Source organism: Rhinatrema bivittatum, chromosome 2, assembly GCF_901001135.1.
Source record: "Rhinatrema bivittatum chromosome 2, aRhiBiv1.1, whole genome shotgun sequence".
In the NCBI taxonomy this organism is placed as follows: Eukaryota; Metazoa; Chordata; class Amphibia; order Gymnophiona; family Rhinatrematidae; genus Rhinatrema; species Rhinatrema bivittatum.
In genome coordinates, this window is record NC_042616.1 from 18,436,744 (window position 1) to 18,464,229 (window position 27,486).

General features: G+C 45.7%; 1 protein-coding gene across 1 annotated transcript; it reads right to left on the bottom strand.

The window, feature by feature from the left end:
* On the bottom strand, positions 1-25,553 carry LOC115083618 (oocyte zinc finger protein XlCOF6-like). Its single transcript, XM_029587540.1, has 4 exons — positions 25,337-25,553; positions 18,028-18,154; positions 16,380-16,499; positions 1-4,053 (listed from the first exon to the last, which is right to left on the bottom strand). The coding sequence occupies exons 1-4, from the start codon at positions 25,358-25,360 to the stop codon at positions 1,877-1,879; spliced, it is 2,448 nt and encodes an 815-aa protein (XP_029443400.1). The 5' UTR covers positions 25,361-25,553; the 3' UTR covers positions 1-1,876.
* Between the last annotated feature and the right edge of the window lie 1,933 nt (positions 25,554-27,486).

The following is a 27,486-nucleotide window of genomic DNA, read 5'->3' on the forward strand; positions in this document are numbered from 1 at the left end:
CATGGAATAGACTTAGTTTTTGGGTACTTGCCAGGTTCTTATGGCCTGGATTGGTCACTGTTGGAAACAGGATGCTGAGCTTGATGGATCCTTGGTCTGACCCGTATGGAATGTTCTTATTTTAGTTTGCAATGTTAACTATTCAATGTTAACTAGTGTTCAAATTGTAAAGTTTTATTGTAACTGCACCCCTGTTTCTTGTGAACCAGCATGATGGGACCACTGTCTTGAATGTTGGTATATAAAAAAAACTTAAATAAAAAAACTTAAAAAATAAACTATTTATGGTATACTGGAAGGAGAACCATTTGAGAAAAGTAAGAATGTGGGCTCTGCTGAAATTTATCAAAATGAAATAGATCAAGCACACTTGAGTACATCAAGTTCATCATGAAAATGTGGCAGACAACATTTCACCTGAGGATGGCCAACCTGTCCTCTCCAATATTAAGATCCAGCGAGGAATATTCCAGGCAGATTCCCTGTTACTGCTTTTGTATTATCTGGCATTAAACCCACTGAGTGCTCTCATTAACTCCTTGAGTTATGGAATTTGCTTTAATCGTAGAGCAACCAATCCCCTACAGAAGGTTTCCCATTTACTATTTGTCAATGATTTAAACTCTACAGTTCTTGTGATGATCATTTAGCACAACTCGAAAGCTTCTTACAATGCTTATCCCCTTGATTACAGATCAACAAACTCAGTACTCAGTCAGGTTAGAAGCATTTAGTCTGCAAAATTAGACAGAGTATCGGGAAGGAGGGACAAATGACCTGACAGTCACTGTTGGAGATCCTTCAGTTTTCTGCTTGCACAAAAGCTGCTTATATAGAAAATTTCTCTCTTTGTTTATCAGTTTCCTCTTATCTCAGCATCATGACAGTTGGTTCTGTTTCTTTTCATCTTGGCCCACAATTACCCCAATATTAGTATCTGTTCTGCTCCCACAGGCTATTTCTCTTCTGTCTGAGTTTCAGTCTTACCACGAGGGCAATGGTTTCAATGAGTCTCTTTTGTCTGCTTCTTAGATCTCCCCGCTGGCAATGTTTCTTTTTCTGATATGGATCATGAGCACCACAGCTTCAGCTCTGTGCGCACACATTATGTCTGCTAGAGCTGTCTCTCGTTCTGCAGATATACAGACTCCATGTGCTGAACAGTTTCTCAGGAAAATCAAGCAAACTGAAAACATCTCCCTGATTGATGATTCCAATATAGGAGAAGTGGAGCAGGAGAGTGCATATAAATATCTAGGAGTAGAGGAAGGTGGAAAAATCCAACATAAAGTATTGAGAAAAAAATCAGTAAAGAATAGTATAGAAAAATGAGGCTGATATTGATGAGTGCCTGAACAGCACAAAATAAGATACAAGCTATTAAGCAGCTTGCAATCCCTGCATTATCATACAGTTTTGAAACAGAAGACTGGCCTAAAAACAAGAAAGTTCCTCCATGCCCATCAGATAATTTATAAGAACCAGTGCATGCTGAGATTGCACATCCCTAGAACTGAAGGTGGTTCTTATTGAAATTAATTACACCTATAGCTACAGAATAGGCCTTCAGTACTTTATGCTGAATTTTTCTTCCTTCATGCTCCAGTTCTTTTATATTGCAATCTTCAGTCAGGGAGATGTCAATTTTGCTAATTGAGCATCACAAGAACTGTAGAGTTTCAAATCAAGTACAAGTAGTACAGAAGATACCTCTGGAAGGGGATTGATTGCTCTAGGATTAAAGCAAGTTTCATAACCCAGGGAGTTAATGAGAGCACTCAGCGGGTTTAATACCAGACAAAAAAGCAGTTACAGGGAATCACCTTGGAATATTCCTCGCTGGACCTTAATATTGGAGATGACATGTTGTCCATCCTCAAAGTTCTGGTTTCTCTCCTGTGTGGATTCTTTCATGCCTTTTCAGGCTTGATTTCCAACAGAAGCTTTCATCACACTCAGTGCATAAAAATGGTTTCTCTCCTGTGTGGATCCTTTCATGGCTTTTCAGATGTGCTTTCAAGCTAAAACTTTTATCACATTCACTGCATGTAAATAGTTTCTCTCCTGTGTGAATCCTTTCATGGAATTTCAGCTCTGATTTAACCCTGAAGCTTTTATCACATTCATTGCATGTAAATTGATTCTCTCCTATGTGGATTCTTTCATGCTTTTTGAGGCTTGATTTCCAACTGAAGCTTTTATCACATTCAGTGCATGTAAATGGCTTCTCTCCTCTGTGGATCTTTTCATGGCTTTTCAGATGTGCTTTCAAGCTGAAACATTTATTGCACTCACTGCAAGTAAATGGTTTCTCTCCTGTGTGGATCCTTTCATGGATTTTTAGCTGCGATTTACACCTAAAACTTTTAACACACTCAATGCAAATAAATGGTTTCTCTCCTGTGTGGACCCTTTCATGGCTTCTCAGCTCTGAGTTACTCCTGAAGCTTTTATTGCACTCAGTGCATGAAAATGGTTTCACCCCTGTGTGACTCATTTCATGCCTCTTCAATTCGGATTTCAAAAGAAAGTTTTTATCACACTCAATGCATGTAAATAGTTTCTCTTCTGTGTGGATCCTTTCATGCCTTTTCAGTTTTAATTTACACCTGAAGCTTTTTTCACACTCATTGCATGTAAATGGTTTCTCTCCTGTGTGGATCCTTTCATGGTTTTTCAGCTCTGATTTACTCCTGCAGCTTTTATCACATTCACTGCATGTAAATGGCTTATATCCTGTGTGGATCCTTTCATGGCATTTGAGCTGTGATTTATACCTGAAGCTTTTTTCACACTCCTTGCATGTAAATGTTCTCTCTTCAGTGTGGCTTCTTTCATGGATTTTCAGCTCTGATTTACACTTGAAACTTGCATCCTGCTCATTGCATGTAAATGGATTCTCTCTGGTGTGTATCCTTTCATGAATTTTCAGTTTAAACTTCCAACTGAAACTTTTAACACACTTAGTGCATTTAAATGGTTTCTCTACTGCATGAATCTTTTCATGCTTTTTCAGTTCAGTTTTCCAACTGAAGCTTTTACCACATACAGTGCATGTAAATGGTCTCTCCCCTGTGTGGAACCTTTCATGCAATTTCAGTTTTGATTTTCTACTGAAGCGTTTATCACATTCAGGGCAACTAAATGGTTTCTCTCCAGTATGGATAATTTCATGTATTTTTAGTACAGGTTTTGAACGGAAGCATTTATCACATTCAGTGCATGAAAATGGTCTCTCTCCTGTGTGGATCCTTTCATGTATTTTCAAGTAAGATTGGCTAATAAAGCATTTATCACACTCAGAGCATGGAAACTGTTTCTCTCCTGAGTGTATGATTTCATGCATTTTCATTTCAGGTTTTGAACGGAAGCTTTTTTCACACTCAGTGCATCTAAATGGTTTATCTCCTGTGTGGATCCTTTCGTGTATTTTCAAGTATGATTTGCTAATGAAGCTTTTCTCACACACAGTGCATGTAAAAAGTTTCTCTCCTGTATGGATCCTTTCATGCATTTTCAAGTATGATTTACTAATGAAGCATTTATCACACTCAGTGCATGCAAATGGTTTCGTTGCCTTGTGTATCCTTTGATGCTTTTTCATTTTTGATTTCCAAGTGAAGCTTTTGTCATAGTCGGCACATGGAAATTGCTTTTCTCTTGAGTGGACCTTCTGGTGCATTTTCAGTTGTGATGGATAAATGAAACTTTTGTTACATTCTCTACATGTAAATGATTTCTCTCTGGTATGAATCTTCTGGTGAACTTTTATTACTTTACTTGCACATTCACTGCCTGAATAGAGTCTCATCCCAGCCTGTTCTCTCAGGTGTTGTGTACTTTGCTCACAGGGAGTCACATTCTCAGTGGAGTCTCCTGCCAGGTTTCTCAGCCTTTCCTCTGACTTGCACGGATTCCAGCAGTTTTCCTCCCAGTCACAGCAGGGGCAGGTATCCACTCCATCTTTTTCCAATACAATCTTCGTCACTGCCAGATGTTTAGTGGGTTCCTCAGGATGCGTCTCCTCGTGTTTTCTCTTGGTCTCATCGATCTCTGGATAAGAAAATAAAGGATCGACATTATTTGATGTGAGGGAGACTCACAGTGACAACGGTCAGGGTTTTCTCAACATTAACATAGCTCAGAGGGATCAAGGGTGTAAAGCAGCCACATCACCTCCTTTCTGCAGCATTCTGAGATGAATCAGAGCACAATGCTGGGTCTCAGAGGAGGATAAAGCTGAGGACTGAACATCTCAACACAGTCAGGTGTATAAAGTTCTCAGAATGTTGTTTTATGTAACTCACACATACAAAAACCACTTTGTACACTAACAAACTATATTTAAATAGCCCTGTGATGTCCAGCACTCGGTTGAAATTATTAATGGAGGTCTTCATGCACAGCCAACTGTTAATCTTGAAAATGCAATCAGTGCTTCACTATGATCATTGACCTCACCTGAATGTGCTTTCAATAATGGACAACAGTGAGCACTTCTTAATTTTAATTTTAAATTACTTTCTTTTGCAATGTGTCTCATATTTGCAATTAAAAGGACTTATCATAGCTGGGAGGTCTTGCCGTCTCCTTCAATGAAACATTCCCCAAGTGCTATTCAGTAATCCACTATCAGAACCTGACACGCACCCCTGAAGCAGAGCATTTTCCAAACACAGATCCGCATCAGTTTCTGAAAGGTGAATATCACTTGAGGAATGCTTCAGTGAAGGGGACAGCAAGAATCATAGCTATGAGAAGCACTTTTAATTGAAAACAGAAAAAATTCCAAAAGAAGTAATTTAAAATAGATCACAGAGCCCCTAAGAACAGGAGTAATGCTCTTTCTGTGAAACGGATACCATGGACCGAATCCTTCAGAGCGTGTAAACAGAGCGAGCGCTCACGCACCCCCAGAGACACGCGGTGAGCTCTGAACCCAACGAGAGCAGGAGAGGAGAAGGATTTGACTCCCTAAAAGAGAAAAACTACAAAACAGCAGAGAGCAGCAGGTGAAAGGAAAGGCTTAAAAGGACTCTGTAAGCCCAAACCACACAGGGAAAAGATAAAAGGGATCTGTGGACCCAGACCCTTCATATGCCACAGAACAGGAGAGATAAACGTGTTGTGGTTTGTAAAACAATGAGGGAGACTTATTCCAGAAGATTTTGTCACCTATCCTGCTATAGGAATAAAAGCTATCAAGGTGAAGATGTGGATGTGAATGTGCCCCATGTGGGAAATTATTTTTAGGAGGAAGTTAACGTGCAGAAGAGTATTGTGCCATGATAGACAGGCATGAAGCAGAGAAAATCAGATATTATTAGTGTAATTATTTAATATAAGGCCTATAAGTTCTGAGAATACATATGCCAATTTTCTTAGCCTATTTGTAACAAAAACTGTTTGCATCAAAACAAGTCCTGAGATCAGATATATTGGAGAGCCGTTACTCAGAAAGGCTAACTGCAGATATCTGAACAGAACAGGCCTTAGCTCCTGGCCACACCCAGCTGTTTGTCGGTGATACGATAACGGATAGTCAGGGCCTCAGCGAGCACATGGGGAGTGGTTCAGAGAAAGATACTAGGACAAAGGTCAGAAGAATTAACTTAAAAAAGCAACATGAGACAGGTTATTTGAAATCAGAGAACCAATACCTCGGAGGGAAAGCTTTCCGGACATTACCAATGTTAATGAAGAGACTCGTGGAGTAGGGAAAAGCTTTTTGGACATTATCAGTGGTTAATGAAGTGACCAACTGAGTTGTTGCTGATTTTCCAACACGTTGTCCCGGATTTCCAAAATACATTACATTGGGAATTGTGAGGAAAGTATTTAGTGTACATATTCTTTAATGCAAACTCTATGTTTTGATTGCTTATTCTCAGACTTATAAGTAAAGCTCCTATACTTGTAATTAATGTGTTCTGTACTCTGACATATAACCTACCACTCAACCACTCAACCACCCCACCTCCAACACTCACACCTTTTACACCCCATCCCAAGCCTGGAATCTCGATTCAGCTCTTAATAATAACCAGACCTTGAGACCTGAGATTACAGCACAGGAATGAGGGACAGGAAAATGTGAATAAATCTCTTATCTTAGCTGCTGGTTCTCATAAGCAGGAAATTACAGTGCACTGGGAGTGGAGTCAGATCCTCAAGGTTTTGTGGCTATTGACTTGGTGGAGGATCCAGGTCACCAAAATCAGAAGGCTCTAGTGATGACGGCTGCCTGTCTTACACTTTGTCCTCTTATTGTGTCTTTTCAGGAGAGTGAGAAACGGAACCATGGAAGAGTTTGGGAGCTGGAATATTTATTCTTTTTGGTGTGTGATGGGTTTTTGTTATTCTTGGGTTTTCTATGATCCTTTTTTTAACCAGAGAAACTGAAGTATCCACCCTTAGAAAACAGATAAAATAAGGGCCTTTAGAGAGGATCAGTGGCAGTGATATAGCAGCATGGGAAGAACCAGCGTCTCTCATCCCGAGCAGTTAGGGAGGACTGGTAGTAGTGGTGCATCAGCGTCAGCAGGGACTCGAGACCAATGGGATATACAAAAGCTACATAGGCTCTCATGACCACCTCATTAATCCGTTTTTCGGACCGGTTCTGAGATTTCCAGATACCGTAACAGAAATCTCTTGCCATCCAAATGACAGAGGGGGTGATATTCCTCCACATCCTTGAGTTTATTTAGGGATGGTAACAAAGTGGATCGATTCAAATGAAACTCAGACTGTTGGGCAGGAAGGATGGGCAGTAGTCATCTGGAGGAACAGTTCCCAGCATGACAATGCCTACATTTCAGAGACGCGATGTGCCAAGCATATAGCCACCAGGAACTCTGTTTTCAAGGTCAACGAACGCAAGAAAAGACTGCGCAATGACCTAAAGGAACTTCCAAAAAATTCCAGTATTAAATTAATTAACCCTGGGGGTGGCCAAAGGTGCTTCGCTCCCTTCAAAAAACAGACCAAATCGAGAGCGGATGTCGTCACCGCGCAGGACGGACGGCTGAATTCTAGCTGCTCACCTCCCGCTCCTAACATCAGCTTACATCCTCGCCCTGAGGCCTCGGTTTTTGCCCCAAAACGAGGATTCGCTTCTGTAAGTGCTGCCATGGCAGCTAACAAGAAAAAATTAGATTTAAAACTATTCTCCTTCGCCGCAGCAGTGGCGGACCTGGAAACGGGAAGCGCGGTCAAAATGGCGGACGGGCCGGACATGTCCCTCGAGCCGGAGGAGGCGGCAATCCCGGGACCCCCCGAGCACGGGGACAACGATGCGCCCTCCTGAGCTGAGTTCTCCGCGTGGTTTGGGGCACTGCGAGCCGACATGGCACAATATAAAAAGGATATGGAGGCAATAATGTCGGGCCTAAAAACCAAGGTAGCTGAGAGAGCTCACCGTGTGGAGACCATGGAGGAGGGCCTAGAGGAGCAACAGGCGTACAGTCACTCCCTCGGCGAGGAACAACAGAAACTCAAAGATACTCAGGACATTTTAGCACGGCAAGTGGAAGACATGGAAAATAGGCTGAGAAGATCTAATTTAAGATTTAGGGGCATTCCAGAGACCCCTGATAATATTGACTGTATAAAGGTAGTTCAGGGCATCTGTATGACCTTGCTACATCCTGAGACGGCTCCAGAACTACTTAGACAACAGCATTTTGAATATGGCAATAAGGCGAGTAAACAACTGGCACGAAAATTAAAAGAAAAGGAGGCAGCCACACAAATCACAAAAATCCGAAACAAGGAAGGGCAATACATCCACTCTCAAGGGGAAATAGGACAGAGATTTAATGCATTTTATCAAGAACTTTATGACTCTGACCCAACAATAATGGCTCCGGAGATATCTAAGTACCTGGAGAGTGTTACTCTACCAGTTTTGGTGGAGATGGACCGACAGAGGCTAGACAGGGAGGTGACGCACATAGAAGTTCTACAGGTTATTAAAGAGCTCAAACTGGGTAAATCCCCCGGATTGGATGGGTACTCTGGGAAGTTCTACTTGTGACACCCCTTATAAACATGTTTAATGATTTAAAAGATACAGGCAGAATTTCTCAACAAGCCAACACCGCAGGCATTACTATCCTGGATAAACCTGGGAGGGACCACACTCTGTGTGGCTCCTACAGGCCGATATCACTTATTAATATTGACCTCAAGATGTTGGCAAAAATCCTTGCCGGAACACTGGGGAGTGTGGCCCACCTACTGGTAGCTCCGGATCAGTCAGGGTTTATCCCAGGGAGGCTGGCTTCCGATAATGTGCGCTGGCATTTCCGGACTCCAATTGATTTAACACCTCAACATCAACACACATCATCATCTACACCATTGTTAACTACCTCTACTATCGTTAGCCATTATTAATTAGTAACCTGTCCTTTCTCTTCCTTCTTCGCCAAGTTCTAGTCACCCTGTTACATGTAACTGCCTTTCCGCACCATAGTTCCAGTTTAAGTTTATTACGCACTCCTGTTTTATGTGAACCAGCATGATGTGACTGCTGTCTCGAATGCCGGTATATAAAAAACCTAAATAAATAAATAAATAAATAAAAAAAGGACTGAGACCTCCCAAATGGTCGAGCCCTCTGAAATGTTGAGTTTCTGTAGGGGCGAAAATAATGGGAACCCCTGGGATGGCCCCTCATAGGCGAGGAGAGCTGAAACTGCTTCCTCTTATTTTCCAGTAGCCGGGGAACTGGAGATTCACCTCTCTTACTGGCCAGTTTTTCCAACTTGCTCCCAAATACAAGTGATCTTTTAAAGAGCATCTTTGTAAGATTAGCCTTGGAGGTTGCATCAGCTGACCAGTTCCCACAGCCATAGCTGTCTTCTGGCCGCCTCTACTGAGGCCACTCCTCTGGCCGAAGTATGGACTAAATCAGAGCCTGCATCTGCTAAAAAGGCGGCAGCGAGTTCCATAATCGCTCTGGAATTCGCCCCTGAGTCATTCACCTCCCGAGAGAGGAGCAGACACGAACGAGCCACCAGAGCGCATCAAGAAGCAATCTGAAAGATCATAGCTATTGCATCAAAGGCCCGTTTAAGGATGGACTCCATCCACCTATTGTGCGTATTCTTTAAGGCCGCTCTTCCCTCCACTGGGATAGTTGTTTGCTTAGAGACGGCACAGACCAGCGCATCCACTTTAGGAAAACACAAACGCTCTCTCACTGCCGGATCCAGAGGGTATAGAGCTTCTAATGCTCATCCACCTTTAAAACTTGCTTCTGGGGTGTCCCATTCCAGGTCAATCAACTGGATGGCTTCCAGTACTGGAAAGTAGCAAGATGCTTTCCATAGGGAAATCAGAATGGGATTCTTCTTTGGTTCCGTCATACAGTCCTCCCCAGGAACTCCCAGCATCTTCAGGGTCTGGGAAACCAGGGCTGGTAATTTGTCTCTATGGAAAAATCATAACACGGTCAGATACGGTTCTAAACCGGGGGATTTCCCCATCTTCCAAGGAATCTGTATCCTCCTCTTCGTTCGTGCCATCCTTGGTGAGGCGAGGCATGCCTCGATGTCTGTCGATAGGACTGTGAGAGGGAGGGCTTACCAGCTGAGGTTCCATCCGGACAGGGGCAAGGGAGGTAGCAGAATGCACCTGCTTGAAGGCCTTGAAAGAATTCCACCAAAGAGAAGGCGGCCGTGTCCATGCCTAACCCAGGAGGTACTGAGGTAGGTGCCGCTGAATTTCCCTCTCCCATGGATGACCCAGTCCCGGGGTTACTCAGATCTGGGGTACTTCCGTTTAAGGCTGTGGCTGACCCATCCTCTGAATGGGAGGAGCTGGGCTTAGTGAAGTCTGGGAAGGCCAACTCTCCCTGGGCTTCCTCACAGTGCTGACATAACAAGAATGCAGGTCAGTCAGTGCAGCCCTAACATGACAAGCAGCACAGAGAGAAAGGCGCTTATCTTTATTTGCTGCCGGACGCATTGGTGACGGTAACTGCGTGCTCATAACTGCGTTTTCTGACTGCTCAACGCTTAAAATTTTATGCTCACAGATTTCAGGCGCCTACGTGGGCTGCAGCAAGGTGCACGCACAGCCTGTGCACGTATGTACGCATGCAAAAGTTATGCACACAGCGCGTGTGCAGAGCTGGCAAGCACTGCATGTACCGAAGCTATATGGTGGGCAATACAGGCACAAAAATGCATGCAAGATGGTGCCGCCACGGTCTACCATGCGATGTGCCAACCAAGCCTAAAGTGGGGCCTAGCCCACCGTGGGCCGCTCAACCCAACACGGAAGCCCACTTCCCCTCACCCCAACAGGATCAGGAACGACATCTGTACGGCGCGCCGAGCAAGGAGACCTGAGGAAGTCTTACCGAAACCTCTCCAATGTCTCTGAATCAGGAGGAAATTCTCTCTCTTTTTTTTTTCACTTACCAGCTGAGTACAGAGATGGTCTCTGGCTGTGGGGGGAGAGGGCTTTGGCAGTCACCACCACACTCTACTTCCTGCACCCGCTGCCTTTCAGCTGCTTCAGCAGCAAAGTCCATGCCGGGAACCGGCTACCGGACCGAGGCACACCTCTGAGGGATCTCGGAAATCACCTCAGGAATTCTCAACAGGGGGGAGGGACCCTTAGGTATCACCGCAGGAGAGCGGGGCTCGATCTTTCTCCGATTTAAAAGTAGAATTTCTTCTTCCAAAAGGTAAAGCGATTCCATAGGAAAAGCATGTCTGCATCTGCTGGAGACTGAGAAATAATGAAGGGCTGAGGTCACTACAGGGGTATAATCTTTGAAACCTGACTCCATCTTCATCTGCTGGCAGTGGAGCATAACCCATTGGTCCTGAGTCCATCTGGCTACATGCTAGGAAATGGGCTTCTTCTTTGGTTCAGTCATAAAATCCACCCCAGGAACTCCCAGCAAATTCAGGGTCTGGAAAACCAGGGCCGGAAATTCATCTCTATGAAAGAACCGTAACATGGTCTGATACAGTTCTTTTTTTTTTTTTATTAACAATTTTTTTTGTCAACAGTAAATATACAGAATAAACATATCCATAAGCCTAGGAATGAACGACAAAATTAGTAATGATACACTGCAGTACAATACATTCCCTCCCCCCTTTCATGAAATGCATCGAAAGTTGATAAGAATGGTATTGTCTGTTTCATTGTCTTCATAGTTGGAATGATGGTGACACTTGTCATCAAAAATTGACATCAGTGAGAGGAAGTTGTCTCCAAGTCCAGTAGGGTTCTCAAACGGGTGTTGTAGTGTTGAAGTTTGTGGTGGAGAACAGTTAGCTTGTACACTATGCAGATCCGATCCAGATGACCTAGTATCATAGCAAGAGTGGGTGGTGCAGGATCCTTCCATGACCTGGCAATCGCCATCTTTGTGGCTGTACAAAATTGATAAATGAGGGTTTGTACTGATGAAGAAAAGGTATCGTCTGGTAAGTTGAGAAGCGCCATTGTAATTGTCAGTGTGCATGGCGCTCGTAAAACTTTCTGGAGAGTATCAGCAACGGCTTGCCAGACAGGTCGGATGAGAGGGCAATCCCACCACATGTGAAGATATGATCCTGGTTGTGAACAGTTCCGCCAACATTGGGGGTTGAAGGAGGCACGAAATGTATGTAGTCTGAGTGGTGTGAGGTGCCATCTGAATAGTACTTTATAGTTCGCTTCCATAATCCATGTAGATATCGAACCATGTGACATTCTGGAGAAGATCCACAACCAATCATCTTCTGAAAAACAGCAGTTAAGATCCTGCTCCCATGTTTGTAAATGATGAGGTTTATTGGATAGTCGATAGTTCAGGATCTTATATATTTTAGAGATGAGGGCTTTAGGTGGTCGTGTGGAGGAGCAGTAACCTTCAAAAAGAGATCTCTCAATGGCCAAAGAGCTTTTTTTTCTCGCTTGTGAGATAAAGTGACTGATTTGCAAATAGGAGAGAAATTCAATGTTAGGCAAATTATACTTAGAGCACAGAACTGGAAACGATAAGAGTGAGCCCTGGGAGAAAAAGATGGGAAATCTGGGTGATGCCAGAACTTTTCCATTGTGGGAAGGCTGACAGAGAAATGCCCGGTGGAAATGTAATGTTGTGGAATAATGCTGTCTGTGTGAAATAGGATGCTTTGCCCACTAGTCTCTTTCCATAGTGACCATACAATCAAAGTGTGTCTGGTTGTTGGTGCCATGTCCGGGGCATGATCGCCATGTTGCTCGGGGCTGCCAAGGTATCGCGTGCAGGGGCATGTCTGAGATCCAAGCTTGCTCCATCTGAGCCCATTGTTTAATATCTGATGCCCTGACCCAATCAATTAGGGGCTTACGTTGAGCAGCTGTAAATCAGGCAGGCCTATTCCCCCGTGTTCTTTAGCTTGGGATAGAACCGTTCGAGCTACCCTGGGTGGGCGATGTCTCCATAGGAATTGGAGGAGTTTCCGCTGCCAAATTCTGAGTGTGGCGTTGGAAATGGCTATGGGCAAAGCCTGAAATAGAGAAATCTGGGTAGAAGATTCATTTTGAGAGTAGACAGCCGACCTAGCCATGAGAGCGGAAGTCGTTCCCATTTACTGAGATCACGATGGATATTTTGAAGGGGGTGTGTAATTAAGTTGGTAGAGATCTTTTAATTGTTTGCCTATGTAGACTCCCAAATATTTGAGTTTAGTAGTGGCCCATTTGAAAGGGTGACGAAGCTTCAGGGTGCTCTCCACCAGAGGAGAGCAAGAAATATTAAGGATTTCTGATTTGTCCCAGTTAATCTTAAAGCCTGAGACCACAGTGAACTAAGCAGGCTCAGATTCAATCTCCGGTAAGGATGAAGCGGGGTCTCCGACAGTAAACATAATGTCGTCGGCAAACATTCACATTTTGTATGTGTGTTGTCCTAAGGTGTAGCCTTGGATAGCAATATTATTCCTTATCCGAATGGCTAGAGGCTCCAGAAATATAGCGAAGAGTAAGGGGGAGAGCGGACAGCCTTGTCTGGTGCCTCTCCATACCATGAAGGGATCAGAGCAGCCTCTGTTGATTTTTAGACAGGCCGTAGGAGAGGTATATAGAGCGCGTAGCCATTGAAGGAAGGGTCCTCCACAGTTCATGGCCTCCAGAGTCTGGAATAAAAACGGCCAGTGGACCATATCGAAGGCCTTTTCCGCATCACTGGCCAACAACAAAGTGGGTACGGGTTGTTTAGTAGTGCCCCATAAAATATTGAACATTATCGCTCGCCATGTGTCCTGAAATAAATCCAGCCTGGTCTGAACGTATAATTTGTGCAATAAAACAGTTGAGGCGGTCCGCTAGTATTTTGGCTAAAATTTTTAAGTCCAAATTTTTCAGGGAGATAGGACGGTAGGATGCGCATAGTGCGGGGTCCCGACCAGGTTTGGCTATAATTGTGATACTGGCCATGTTAGAAGGGAGAACTGAGCCTCCGTCATGTAGGTAATTGAAATGTTGTTGCAAATAGGGAACAATATAGGGCCCAAGGGTTTTATAAAATTTGGCATTAAGGCCATCAGGGCCAGGGGCTCTGCCGATTTTTAATTGTTTTATGACCCCCAGTATTTCGGGTGTAGATATAGGTGAGATAGGCCGGGAAGGGGTATGGACTTTAAATACGTCTCGATAGATGTCTGAGAAATATACATCTCAGCTGTATATACATTTTGATAAAATTTAAGGAATTGTTGAGTAATAGCAGTATTGGAAGGCTCAATCTGGCCCTGGTCATTTTTGCTTTTAAGAATATGAATCTGAAGCGAGGTTTTCTTTAGTTGGTGGGCTAAGAGTTTACCGGCCTGATTACCCCCTGAAAATGGAGTTGGCGGGTCAGCGTTAGGGAGCGTGCAATGTGATTCAGTTCTAATCTGTGGAGATCCTCTCTGGCCCTGGTGAGAGTGGTGAGTATTTTGGGTAATGATCCGTGCATATGTTGATGTGAGAGTGAAGCAATTTGGGCTCTTAACTGGGAGCACTCAGCCTCCCCCCTCTTTTTCAAGTAGGAAGAACGGGAGATGAAGTGACCTCTGACGAATGCTTTAAAACATTCCCACACCACGATTGGAGACTGAGCGGACTCTGCATTCGTATGGAAAAAAAATCAGATACAATGGTGGTCAGAGCCATGTTGAACTGAGGATCATGTAGCAGCGAGTCGTTAAGTCTCCAGAATCAGCGGCCCTGATCTTGGGAAGAGAGGGCAATATCTATAAGAACGGGAGCATGGTCAGACCATGTTATGATACCTATGATACAGTTCTAACCCAGTGGGATTTCTCCATCTTCCAAGGAATCTGAATCCTCCTCTTCCTCAGCATCACCCGGGTCCCTACCACCCTTGGTAAGGCAAGGCATGACTTGGGGTCTGCAGGTAAGAATGGGAGAGGGAAGGATCACTGGCTGAGGCTCCATCTGACTAGGGGTAAGTGAGGCAGCAGACTGCGCCTGTACAAATGCTTGTAATCCCTGGAAAAAATCCATCCAATAAAAAGCAGCAGGGTCCATGCCTAGTCCAGGAGGCACTGGAGTGGGTCCAGCTGAATTTCTCTCTCCCATGGATCACCATGTCAAGGGAGAACTCAGATCTGGGGTACTTTCAGTTAAGACTGTGACCGACCCGTCATCCGAATGGGAAAAACCTTGCTTAGCAAAGTCTGAGGACGCCAACTCTCCTTGGGCTTCCTCAAGGTGCTGACATAAGCTGGAATCCAGATCAGGCTGTGAAGTCCTAAGACGACAAGTAGTACAGAGAGCAAGGCACTTAGGTTTCCCTCGAATCATTTCTGAATCAGTAAATTTTATTTTTTTTTTATTTATCTTACCTTTGCTCAGTGCTTACCGGCTGAGTACAGAGATGGTCTCCGGCTGCAGGGTGAGAGAGCTTTGACCGTCACCGCCACAGTCTGCCTCCTGCACCTGCTGCCTTTCAGCTGCTTCAGCAGCAAAGTCCATGCCAGGAACCGCTACCAGACCAAGGGAACCTCTGAGGGATCTCGGAAATCACCTCAGGAATTCTCAACTCGGGGCATCTGCTAGAAGACGGAAAGGTACTGAGGAGCTGAGGTCCCTGCCGGGGTGGATCTAGGGTGACGTCAGCTTTGAAATCTGACTCCGTCTCCATCTGCTAGCAGGGGAGCACATAACCCATTGGTCTTGAGTCCATCTGGCTATGTTAGGAAATAATACAATTATCCTGTACAGAAAAGGTCAGGACTGCAGACTGCTCTGACCTCCGACCCCCTTACGGGCCGATACAGTAAAGTCTGCGGGAGAGCAGGCGAATGCCCGCTCTCCTGTGCGCACGATTCAGTATTCAAATTAGGCCCGGCGGTAAAAAGAGGCGCTAGGGACACTAGCGCGTCCCTAGCGCCTCTTTTTGGACAGGAGCAGCGACTGTCAGCGGATTTGACAGCCGACGCTCAATTTTGCTGGCGTCGGTTCTCGAGCCCGCCGACAGTTCGGAAACTGGACGCCGGCAAAATTGAGCGTCCGGTTTTCAAGCCGCGGGACGACTTCAAATTTATTATTTTTTTTTTTTAAACTTTTTGTAACTTTCAGGACCTCTGACTTAATATCGCCATGATATTAAGAAGGAGGGTGCACAGAAAAGCAGTTTTTACTGCTTTTCTGTGCATTTTCCCAGTGCCTGGAGAAATTAGCGCCTACCTTTGGGTAGGCGCTAATTTCTGAAAGTAAAATGTGCGGCTTGGCTGCACATTTTCCTTTCTGAATCGCGCGGGAATACCTATCTCCAGTTAACCATTCTAAAACTCTATGTAGATCGTTACCTATAATTTATCTTCTTAAGTTACAATGTTATGTTTTAATGTAAATCTATCTCTTTAAATTATTATACAAGTTACCATGTAACAATGTGAAATAAGCAGCCCTTGCCTTATTTGTTCGGTTATATGTAAACCGATGTGATATTTCGATCTAATGTCGGTATATAAACGCAAATAAATAAATAAATAATAGCGCCCGCAACATGCATTTGCATGTTGCGGGCGCTATTAGGTTCGGGGGGGGTTGGACGCACGTTTTCGACCCCTTATTGAATAAGTGGTAACGCTAACATGTCGAAAACGCGCGTCCAATTGCGGGTTAACAGTGCACTCCGTCGGAGCGCACTGTACTGTATCGGCCTGCTAGTAAGTCAAGGACCGCTGGTACAGCATCACAGGATGTGACTGTGAGAAAATAACACAGACACAAGCAATGCCTGCCACAGAAACCCTGTGAGAGAGTAAAGAGATCTGCAGAGGAGCTTGTGAGGGGTCTCCTCACTTCCCAGCTGCTCCTTCCACTCCTTAGCTCAGCAGTTTTACTCCGCTCCCTCTTATTCCTGCACTCACCTGAGCAGCCGCTTTTCCCAGCTCCTCCTTCCTCTGACCCCGGCTCCTCCCTGATGTACGGCTCTTCCCCTCGTTCAATGCGGGAGATAATCTCAGGGGTGATGGTCGGGGAGCCTGTTCCTGGGGCAAGAGCACTGCATTAGGTTTCTCACAGTCACTCAGTGATAATTTCTGGAAAAGGATTGTACGGAAGGGAAAGATGCATTGATAGAGACATTCAAATACCTGGAGGGCTGCACCAGTGCACCAGAATGGGGCAGTTTCAATAGAAAAAGGCTCCTGGCACAGAGGAGGAAGGAAGGAGCCTCAGGGGATACAGGAGGAAATATTTCTTTACTGAGAGGGCAGTGAAGGCCTGGGAGAGGAACATAAACCAGGGAATAGAGCAGATTCTCCGTATCCTCCTCAGAAACTGTACAATTACACAGCAGGGCTCCCACAGGAACTAAGCAGCTCCTGAATGCAGATCTCGGCCTTTCAGCCTCACAGCAATTCTACAGGGGTCAGGGTCTCCCGAGACTCCGTGCACCCCCTGAAGAAAGGACCTCTGGGGTCTGAAAAGCTCACGCACCAAATTCATCTGTCAGGAGTGGGTCTGTCTGTCCTTCACCATCCGCATCACAAACTCATCTCTTCATTTCCTCCTCCTCACTAGAATCACTAAGAAATACTCCCCTCCCTCATTTATCCCCATCCCCTCCTCTCCCTCACTGCAATCACTAAGAAATACTCCCCTCCCTCATTTATCCCCATCCCCTCCTCTCCCTCACTAGAATCACTAAGAAATACTCCCCTCCCTCATTTATCCCCATCCCCTCCTCTTCCTCACTGCAATCAATAAGAAATACTCCCCTCCCTCATTTATCCCATCCCCTCCTCTCCCTCACTGCAATCACTAAGAAATACTCCCCTCCCTCATTTATCCCCATCCCCTCCTCTCCCTCACTGCAATCACTAAGAAATACTCCCCTCCCTCATTTATCCCCATCCCCTCCTCTCCCTCACTGCAATCACTAAGAAATACTCCCCTCCCTCATTTATCCCCATCCCCTCCTCTCCCTCACTGCAATCACTAAGAAATACTCCCCTCCCTCATTTATCCCCATCCCCTCCTCTCCCTCACTGCAATCACTAAGAAATACTCCCCTCCCTCATTTATCCCCATCCCCTCCTCTCCCTCACTGCAATCACTAAGAAATACTCCCCTCCCTCATTTATCCCCATCCCCTCCTCTCCCTCACTGCAATTACTAAGAAATACTCCCCTCCCTCATTTATCCCCATCCCCTCCTCTCCCTCACTGCAATCACTAAGAAATACTCTCCTCTCTCGGCTGAGGGTACTGTATTGCATCGGCCCCCAAATCTGCTCATTGCAGCAATAGTCCTGGGCTGTGGGTGAGCATCACCAGGGCTACGTCTGTAACTCTGCAGTCGTGGGCCCTGTATACAGCCACTAGGGGTCACCCCTGAGCAATGACCCTGACTCCCTGTCCTCCCTGGGGGCAATGAATGCTGCCCCTGCATAATTACCCACCCCAGCTTCAGCAGACTCAGGGGGCAGAAGACCCAGCATTCACTCAAGAATGTAATAATATTCTGTTCATTACTCCCAAAAGTATGAATTTGTTAAAAAATGTCCCTCCTTACCCAGTGAGCTGAGGGTCTGGTAATTCTCCTTCATCACAGCCTTGTAAAGCTCCTTCTGCCATTCTTCTAAATACTCCCACTCCTCCTGGGAGAGACAGACAGCGATGTCCTCAAAGGTTAATGAGACCTGAAACACAAACCAGAGACACTCAGCACCTTCTGCATCAGGAGACCTCCCAGTGCTGGGACTCAGCGGGGCAGGGGGAGAGGTTTCTGGGTGTAAATAATCCACAGTCACAAAACACGCAGTCCCTGAGCAGGACTATAGTAAAGGAAAATTGGTTCTTACCTGCTTATTTTCATTCCTGTAGTACCACAGATCAGTCCCGACTCCTGGGTTTTGCCTCCCCTCCAGCAGAGAAAGTTTTACTGACACTGCCACATAACACGAGGTGCCACCTGCAGTCCCTCAGTATTTCAATGTTACCAAGCTAAGAACAAACAACCAATAACCCCCAAACGAGCAGAGAGTAGTGGAGAGAAAAAAAAGGATACGGACAAAATTTGCCCACAAAAAACCCTGCGTAGGAATCACAAAACCTTTGCCACTCTTCCAACGAATTAGGAAGAAAAAAAATACAGAACAAGCAGATTCTCCAAATTCTCCTTCCAGCGAGCGGGACTCTGGACTGGTCTGTGGTACTACAGGAACAAAAATTAGCAGGTAAGAACCAATTTTCCTTTTCCTGTACGTAACCCGGATCAGTCCAGACTCCTGGGATGTACCAAAGCTTCCCTAAATGGAGTGGGACTGTGAGAGTCTTGCTCGAAGAACACTCTCCCCAAAGCCCATGGCCTCCGGGGGCCTGGACATCTAGGCGGTAGTGCCTGGCGAAAGCGTGCAACGACTTCCAAGTAGTGGCCTTGCAAATCTCCTGCGGTGAAACGGTGTTAACACTCTGCCCAGGATGTTGCCTGGGAAAGGGTAGAATGCATCCTAAGCCCCTCCAGAACCAGGTGACCTTGGCAAATATAAGCAGAGCTAATCGCCTCCTTCATCATCTCGCAATCGTAGCTTTAGATGCTTTCTGTCCCCTTTTTGCACCACTCCAGAGCACGAAGAGATGATCTGATAAAACGGAAACTGTTTGTGACCTTCAAGTAGAGAAGCAATGCCCACTTCACATCCAAAAAACGCAACTCTTCATTGAGGCGTCGAAGAATCTAACGCTGGAAAGACGGGAGCTCCACCGATTGATTTAAATGGAATGAGGACACTATCTTTGACAGAAAGGAAAGTACAGTTCTTAAGAAAACTCCTAAATTCGCAAAACAGGTTCCCTATACGACAAGGCCTGAAGCTCCGAAATCCATCGAGCCAAGTAAATTGCCACTATGAAAATCATCTTCAATGTGAGACCTTTCAAGGTCATCCCTCCAATAGGCTGAAACGGAGCCGCACACTTACCCTTAAGGACAACGTTAAGTCTCCAAGAGGGACATGGCTTCCAAGCCAGAGGATGCAAATGTTTTGCGCCTCGAAGAAAACAGACCACATTTGGATGGGCAGCTAGGGAAGACCCTTGTACATTAGCACGAAGACAGCTCAGAGCCACCACTTGGTCACGGATAGAGTTAAAGGATAAACCCGTCTCCAAACCCTTCTGCAAAAAGGCAAGAATAGAAATCACCGAGGCTCGCATAGGATCCACTCCTTGCTCCTTACATCAGTACTCCAAGACTGTCCAGATCCTCACATATGCTAATGAGGTAGACGTCTTTCTAGACTATAAGAGAGTAGTGATAACTCCTTCTGAGTAACCCTTTTCTCTCAAACGCCGCCTCTCAAAAGCCAGGCCATTAGACAAAAGTGAACTGCCTGAACCGAATATATGGGCCCCTGGTGCAGGAGATTTGGTAGATGAGCTAATCTCAATGGAAGATCCACTGCTAGGTTGATTAAGTCCACGAACTACGGATGCCTCAGCCACGCTGGTGCCACAAGAATCACATTGCCTGGAAGCAGCTCTATTCTTTGCAAAACTTTGCCCACCAGCGGCCACAGCAGAAATACATATATCAGAACGTCCGCCGGCCATCCATCCTTTCTGCTCCTCGTTCTCTTCTTTGAAGAACCAAGGGGCCTTGGAATTGCAATAAGTTGCCATTAAATCCATGGATGAAGAATCCCATCTGCGTCATAATAGCTTCTCTTCTGATATCTCCCACTCTCCAGGGTCCAGTTGTTGCCGGCTGAGAAAAATATGCCTGCATGTTGTCCGTGCCTGCTATATGAGAGGCTGCTAGCAAGTTGAGATGTTGCTCCACCCAGCTGATCAGGACTCGAGCCTCCTGAGCCACCGCTCGACTCTTGGTGCCACCCTGACGGTTGATGTAAGCTACCGTTGTCACATTGTCCGACAGCACTCTCACAGACTTCCCCCCTCACCAGGGGGAGAAACACCTGTAGGGCCTAGAGCATTGATTTCGTCTCTAGGCAATTGATGGACCAGAGCTTCTCCTCTCTCGACCACTAGCCCTGAACAGAGTGGTTCTGACACACGGCTCCCCAACCGGAGAGACTGGCATCAGTGGTGACAATTATCCAGACCGGGATTTCGAGATCCACACCATGCCTCAATTTCTCTGGAAGAAGGCACCACGAGTGGCTGGCTCTGGCCGTCTCCGTAAGCGGAAGATGAAACTGCTCTGACAGAGGGTCCCAACGGGATAATAAGGCCGATTGAAGCGGTCTCATATGAGCAAATGCCCACGGAACTAACTCTAAAGTGGAAGCCACAGAACTGGGAACCTGCAAATAATCACAGACTTTGGGCACCTGTTTCCGCATCGAGCCTCAAACCTGCGATTGCAATTTGAAAACCCGCTCTTCGGTAAGGAAATCCTTCCCCGCCCGGGTGTCGAAATGCACCCCCAGGAATTCCAAATTCTGAGAAGAGGAAAGATGGCTCTTGGACAGATTGACTATCCATCCTAGCATTTGAAGCACTGGAGAACCAGGTCCACTGCTTCCTGACAAAGGGATTCTGACTTCGCTCGAATCAATCAGTCGTCCAGGTAGGGGAGAACCAAGACTCCATCTTTCCGGAGCGCTGCAACCACCACAACCAGCACATTTGTAAAGGTCCTGGGCACCATCGCCAGACCGAATGCAGAGCACAAAACAAAGTGTTCCCCCAGAACATTGAATCTCGGTTATCTTTGATGGTCTGGCCGGATACCTATGTGTAAGTAGGCCTCGGTCAAATCCAGCGACGCCAGGTACTCTCCCTTGTGCACCGAGGAAATCACTGAGCGCAGAGCCTCCATCTGGAAATGAGGAACCTACAGGCAACATTCACTTTCTTTAAGTCAAGAATGGGACGGAAGGAGCCCCCTTTCTTGGGGACGATGAAATAAATGGAGTAACTGCCTGTCCCCTGCTCGTCCAGAGGAACAAGAACTATGGCTCCCAGCCTGCGAAGGCAGCCAACAGTGACCTGGACAGCCAACTTCTTTGCTTTGTAAATGCACAGGGAAACCAGGAATAAGTCTCTTAGAAAACTGGGCAAATTCTCAAGCATAACCTTGTTTTATCTTACTTAAGACCCACTGGTCTGACGTGATTTTGGTTCACGCCTTGTAAAACAGAGCGAACCGGCCTCCTACAACTGGTCCCGAGAAGTGAACCGGCCTGGCATCATTGTGTAAATTTGGAACCGCCTTGGGAGGAGCCATCTCTTCCTGGTCTTCTCCCTCGAAAGGACTGGTTCCGAGTCGACTGCCATTGGGAAGCTCCCGAAGACCTGTTAGACTGAAGCTATCTAGTTCTGAGAGGAAGAAAACGGATTGGAAAGGAGGTTTTCTCCCTTCGGGTTATCCTCAGGCAATTTGTGAACTTTGTTCTCTCCGAGACGTTTGATCATCTCTTCCAGATCTTTTCCAAAAAGCAATTTCTCTTTAAAGGGTAATGCTCCCAACTGAGCTTTTGATGAGACATCGGCTGACCGATTCTTCAGCCAGAGGAGTCTGCGAGTCGAAACCGCAGATGTCAGTGTTCTGGAGGAAGTCCTGAGAAGATCATACAACACATCAGCACCATAGGCTACCACGGCTTCCAGCCATTCTGCCTGCTGCGTTTCAGAATCAGACAATGACCTGTCGGCTTGCAAACGCCGAACCCAAGGCAAGCCTACTCTCAACATGAAGCTGCTGCACACAGCTACTCGAATATCGAGTGCAGACACCTCGAAAATCTTGAGATGCGCTTCCAATTTCCAATCCTGAAGGTCCTTCAAAGCTGTGGAAACTGCCACCGGAATAGTGGTCTTCTTGGTAACCGCTGACATGGAAGTTTTCACCTTAGGAACGCTTAAAAATTCCAGCGTGTCTTCCGGCAAGGGATATAATTTGTCCATGGCCCTGCTGACCTTCAGGCCAGTGTCAGGAGTATCCCACTCCCTAAACATCAAGGAGCTGATGGAAGGATGAAAATAAAAAGATCTGGTTGGACCACGAAGACCAGTCATGACCGGGTCCACAAAACCCATGGCCGATTCCTCAGGCGGAACCTTTATACCCAGTTCCCGCAGAACCGCAGGAATCATGGGGTCCAACTCCTCCCTGTGGAAGAGCCGTACCACTTTGGGATCATTCCCTTCCACCGTAGAACGTTTTGACAGTGCCAGATCTGTATCCTGAACTGCTAGCTCCAGATTGGATGCCATTGGTCCCTGCGTCTGCGGACCCTGTACATCCAAAGCTTCAGAGGAACTATCTGGTGGCAGATGGTGCCGGGGGGCCCCGGGACCCACCGGACCCGGTTGACTGTGAAGCTCTGGCCCTCTTTGCTGGTCTTAAAGGCGCCGTAGAACCCCGTGCAGCTTTAGCTCTTCTGGCTTTATAAGCCTTATGTAATAAAAGCACAAAATCCAAAGAGAAGTTAGAAGAGGGAACCGAATCCTCCTGGGAGTCCTCAATGTCAGCAGAAAGAGCTTCCCTTGCTTTTTGGTCTTCCCCGGAGGCCGCAGTGACAGGGGAGAGCAGAGGAGGGAAATCCCTTCCCCCCTCCACCACTTGTGCGGCAGCAGAGAAATTCGACAAAATGGCTGCCATCCCTGCACTCAGTGGCAACAGGTCGACCACTTGCTGTCCCCACCAAGAAGAGCCTCCCAGGCCCGCGGCCGCATCAATCTGACCCCTCCCCAAGGGGTTCTCTCCTCCAGAGAGAGAGAGACACCAGGAGCACCGATCGTCACGGGAGAGACGCGCGCAACCCGCAGACCTTGCATCTCGACCCACACGGCATGACTACTGCCTCCAGAGCATGTTGCCATGGGTCGGAAAAAGAAACAGCACAGGACACTGGAGGAAATGGGGGAGAAAGTGAAGAGCCGCCTGATCTGCCAAGAGAGAGAGAAACGGTAGAGTGGAGAGGGCCTGCCCTTCCTACTACTCCCTTAAAGAAGAAATGGCATCAGGCTCAGCTTCTCCTCCAGGGTGATGAACCAGGAACCTCCAGGTATTCACCCTGACCGGTGTCAAGGTAGCGAGCAATTCAGGGTGCCCAACTCCCTGCTCGTCCGCCTCACAAACCAAGGGGGATAGTCCCACCAAGACCTAACAACCCACTAGGAGGCACACTTGGATCCTGTCTGCCAAACTTCTGTCGTTTGCTATGTCTTTTTTTTTTTCGTACTGCAGGCTTTGCATCTCCACCATCTGCTGGAGACGGAGAAATACTGAGGGTTTGCAGGTGGCACCTCGTGTTATGTGGCAGTGTCAGTAAAACTTTCTATGTCTCCATCTGCTGGAGGGAAGGCAAAACCCAGGACTCTGGACTGATCTGGGTAGGTACAGGGAACTGGAAACCAGTTATCCACAGACCCTGGGACACCATGCTTAACTCTGAGTCACTCCTGATCTCTCTCCTTAAAAACTCAGGACAGTCCCTATGTGCCCTTTTAGTGCCCCGGGTCTGCTTGGGGTCCCATTAAAGTCAGGGCTGACTCTGCCCTGTCCCAGGATAGAAAGCTGCAGCAGTGTTTGTATGGAGAGGGCAGGATTGGAGAGTTTAACACCTGTCATTAAGAAGGTCTCCCTTTTTTTTTTTAACCACTAGTGTAGTAATTAAGGGATGTACAAAGCATAATATGATTATGTGTGAGCAGGTTTACTCGTCAGAATCCCCAGCAGCAGTTTCTTCATCCTTTATTAGGTAGAGCAAAGGGTTCCATCTTAAAAGGGGAAGAGGAGTGATTATTTCAAAAAAACAAAACTGAGCTTTAGATATCTTTCTTTAAATTATCAGCTTCCACGTTCATTGATCCTGCTGCCCTTCTGTTCACACTCAAGTCAATGTTGTGATGATCAAGTTAACTAGACTGTTTTGATGGCTCCCTGATGCAGAAAAGTATTTTGAAATGCAGTCCATATCAGGGTGACTCAACCAGTTAACCACTTAAATAGGTGCTTTTAATTGTATACAACATTTTTAAAAAAAATATTTTCATGGATATTAGCCCAATAAAGCCATACGACTATAAGAAGGCAATGAGGCTTGTAGCATCAATAGGTCTATTATGATGGAGGTTACTTCAGTTGGGTATGTATGAGGAATGATCTATTATGTGATATTTCTTATGTTCTTACAGGCTATGCGGAAAGGCATGTTCAGTCACACACACCATTTTACCTGCACGTCTCCCCTAAATAAAGGGAAAGACTTTTAAAAAAAAGTTTAATTTTCACAGATAAATTTGTACTTAAGACAGGTAAGTAGCAGCTGATACCACTTACCTGGATGAGTACTGACTTTTCTGGCTATCGCGCAGCTGCTTCCCGGCGCATTTTCCATGTGCAAAACTTACTGCCTATGCAGCAAGAAGTTTTGCACACAGAAAACATGCATTTCCAGAAAGGACTACTGTGCAGCGCCCTCACATGGAAATCGAATGTAAATTAAGCCATTAAGCATTACCCCAGCCCAAACAAGAGAGGCTGCATCTGGCCAGTGCGCCTTTTTTTAACGCTGGAAACTTAACCTCTGGTTAGAGCTGCTGTTAAGTTTCCAGTAATTTAAAAAAAAAAAAAAGGAGTAAACAAGTTTTTAAAAAATAGTCAAAAACTCTCTGGGTAAGTGCTGGGAAACAGCCTAAAGGTAGCCGCATAAATCAGTACCTGCAAATGAACATTTTACATTTTTTTAGGTGGGTTTTTTTTTAACTCCCATTTCATTAGCATATCATTAAGTTTACTGCATCGGGAGTTTAAACAATTAATCTTATCACTAAAACCCAGCGCCGAGATTATTGCATCATCCTGTTAGTGTTTATATAGAAAGGACAGGAAGCTGGGGGCAATCTCCTACCTGAGCAGCAGCTCCTGCAGGCATTTTCCTCTCTTCTGTTGCTGCTTTCAGGATTAGAAATAAATTGGGAGCTCTTTCTCGGGATGGGGAAGTGCTGAGTGTTTCCCTCCTGCTGTTACAGGGGAAAAGGAAAACTGGGAAGCAGAGCTCGGGGAGAGGACACGTGCTCCTTCCTCCGGGATGTGACTTCCATCGAACTGTGCAGAGGAGCAGCTCCGCCTCCTGAGGGGCGCATACTGATGACATCACGCAGGGGAGCTTCACACTGAAGGCGCAGACTGATGACAAAATTAGGGGGGAAGCTTCACACTAATGACATCACTCAGAGGAGCTTTATACTGTGGTCGCAGATAGCAGTTGGCAGCACAGCTGAAGAAAATGCAGAGGGGTTTCTAAGTCACAGTTTCTCAGATCAGAATCTGATATTCCCAAGGAGAATAAGAGTTTAAGAACATAAGAATGGCTAAGCTGGCCCCCTCCAGGAGATTTTCCCCTCATAGTTCCCCCCCCCCCTCTACCCTAACTTTCCTAAAAGAGAAATCCCTTCTTTAGCTTGGAGGGCACAGGGCTGGAGAAGAGCAGATACTCCCTGCCTCCCCCTCTCCCCATGACCCAGCCCAGCTTGCACAGACATCATCAAACTGAAAATACAGCAATTTTCCAACCTGTGTGTCTGTGGTTACCTTTCACCTCACTCTGTTTACTATGAGTATTTCACTTTATCTGTGCTATTTATTTAAAACCTTTTTTATACCGGTGTTAGTGTGAACATCAGGTTGGTTTACAATATAACAAAAATGAGTAGAAAATACAATTAACAAGGGAATAAAACAGGTGGGTGAAGAGAAACGCGGGAAAGCAGCATAGAAAGATAGTTCAACTGGTGTAGAGTTCTTAACGATGGTAACTATTGTGTGAGCTAGGGCTCACTAAATGTTGCTATTACAGATGGTAAATATAATATAGAAGTAGAATTATATTCCTTTATTATATTAAAGATGTTTAGAGATTTCTAGCTGTAGCAGGCCGAGTTGCTAAAGCCTAACCAGCCCCCCTTCTCTTCCCCCCCCCCTCCCCTCCCCCTTCTTGCTGAGAAACACAGCCTGCACAGCAAATTACTTTGTGCCAAGGCCGGCACAAGGAAAGGAATGTGTAAGGATGGATCTCCCCCCACATTCCTCCTTCTGACTGACTTTTAACAAAAAGATTCTCCTAGCTAAACTAAACTAACCAGAGAAATAAGACTTTCTCATAGCATTGAAAAATAACAAGAAAAATGGCTATTTAGGAACAGCACGTAGGCAGATATGAAAAAGACACAGAAACAATAGGTTAACTCTGAAAGTTGAAACCTGGCATTAGAATACGTTGGTAAAGCAAAATAAGAGAAACAGAATGTTTTAAGATGCATGAGAAAATGCCTGAGAAAAGAAGTAACGCTGAAATGAAGGCATTGGATAGGTTGAGTATCCAGAGATGGGGAGGAGTAGAAAGATAAGCAAATGTACAATAGTAAGATGTTTTTGCTTTGTGGGCGTGCCTGCTTCTGACACCCGTACTTGCAAGTTCGTAAAATAAAGAACAGAAATTGTTTCACCAACTCTTTGTGTTCACTATATAATTTTCTAAGACGGTGCAGTACCGCTTCTAACAGCTTGGGGGCTCGTCCGGGATTTGAGCCATCTCGGGCACCGAGGGTCGGGTGCCGAGGAGAGGAAGGCACGCCCTGTTGCAGTTTTCAACAGTCCTCGAGTCGGCACCGTGGGTCGGTGTCTGGACTGGCAAATGGTCCCGTGGCAGTGAACTTGGTGAAACAATTTTAAAGGACACAAGTAGGCACAGCTAGCGTCAACCAGGCAACTTCGTGCACGAAGCAAGGTAAGAAAAATGACTATTAAGTATTACCTCGTTGGTTGGGACTGTGAACCTTTATTTATTTATTTATTTAAGGTTTTTATATACCGGCAATCATGAAAACATATCTTGCTGGTTTACATGAAATGGGAGTGCATTAAATACATCAACTCGAACTGTGGTGACCGAAGGAGCAGTTACAAATAACAAGGGTAGCAGAACTTGGAGAAGAAGGAAGAGATAGGAAAGAATAAACGGTTAAACGGTATACAAATAAATTAAATGCTATGTACAAA

Excerpts from the sequence above, each read along its gene's own strand:
- LOC115083618 (XM_029587540.1), bottom strand. The coding sequence starts at position 25,360 with ATGCCTGCAGGAGCTGCTGCTCAG. Across the intron at positions 18,155-25,336 it reads CTGCAGGAGCTGCTGCTCAG|GTCTCATTAACCTTTGAGGA; the intron begins GTAGGAGATTGC and ends TTTGTGTTTCAG. Across the intron at positions 4,054-16,379 it reads TGGGAAAAGCGGCTGCTCAG|AGATCGATGAGACCAAGAGA; the intron begins GTGAGTGCAGGA and ends TTTCTTATCCAG.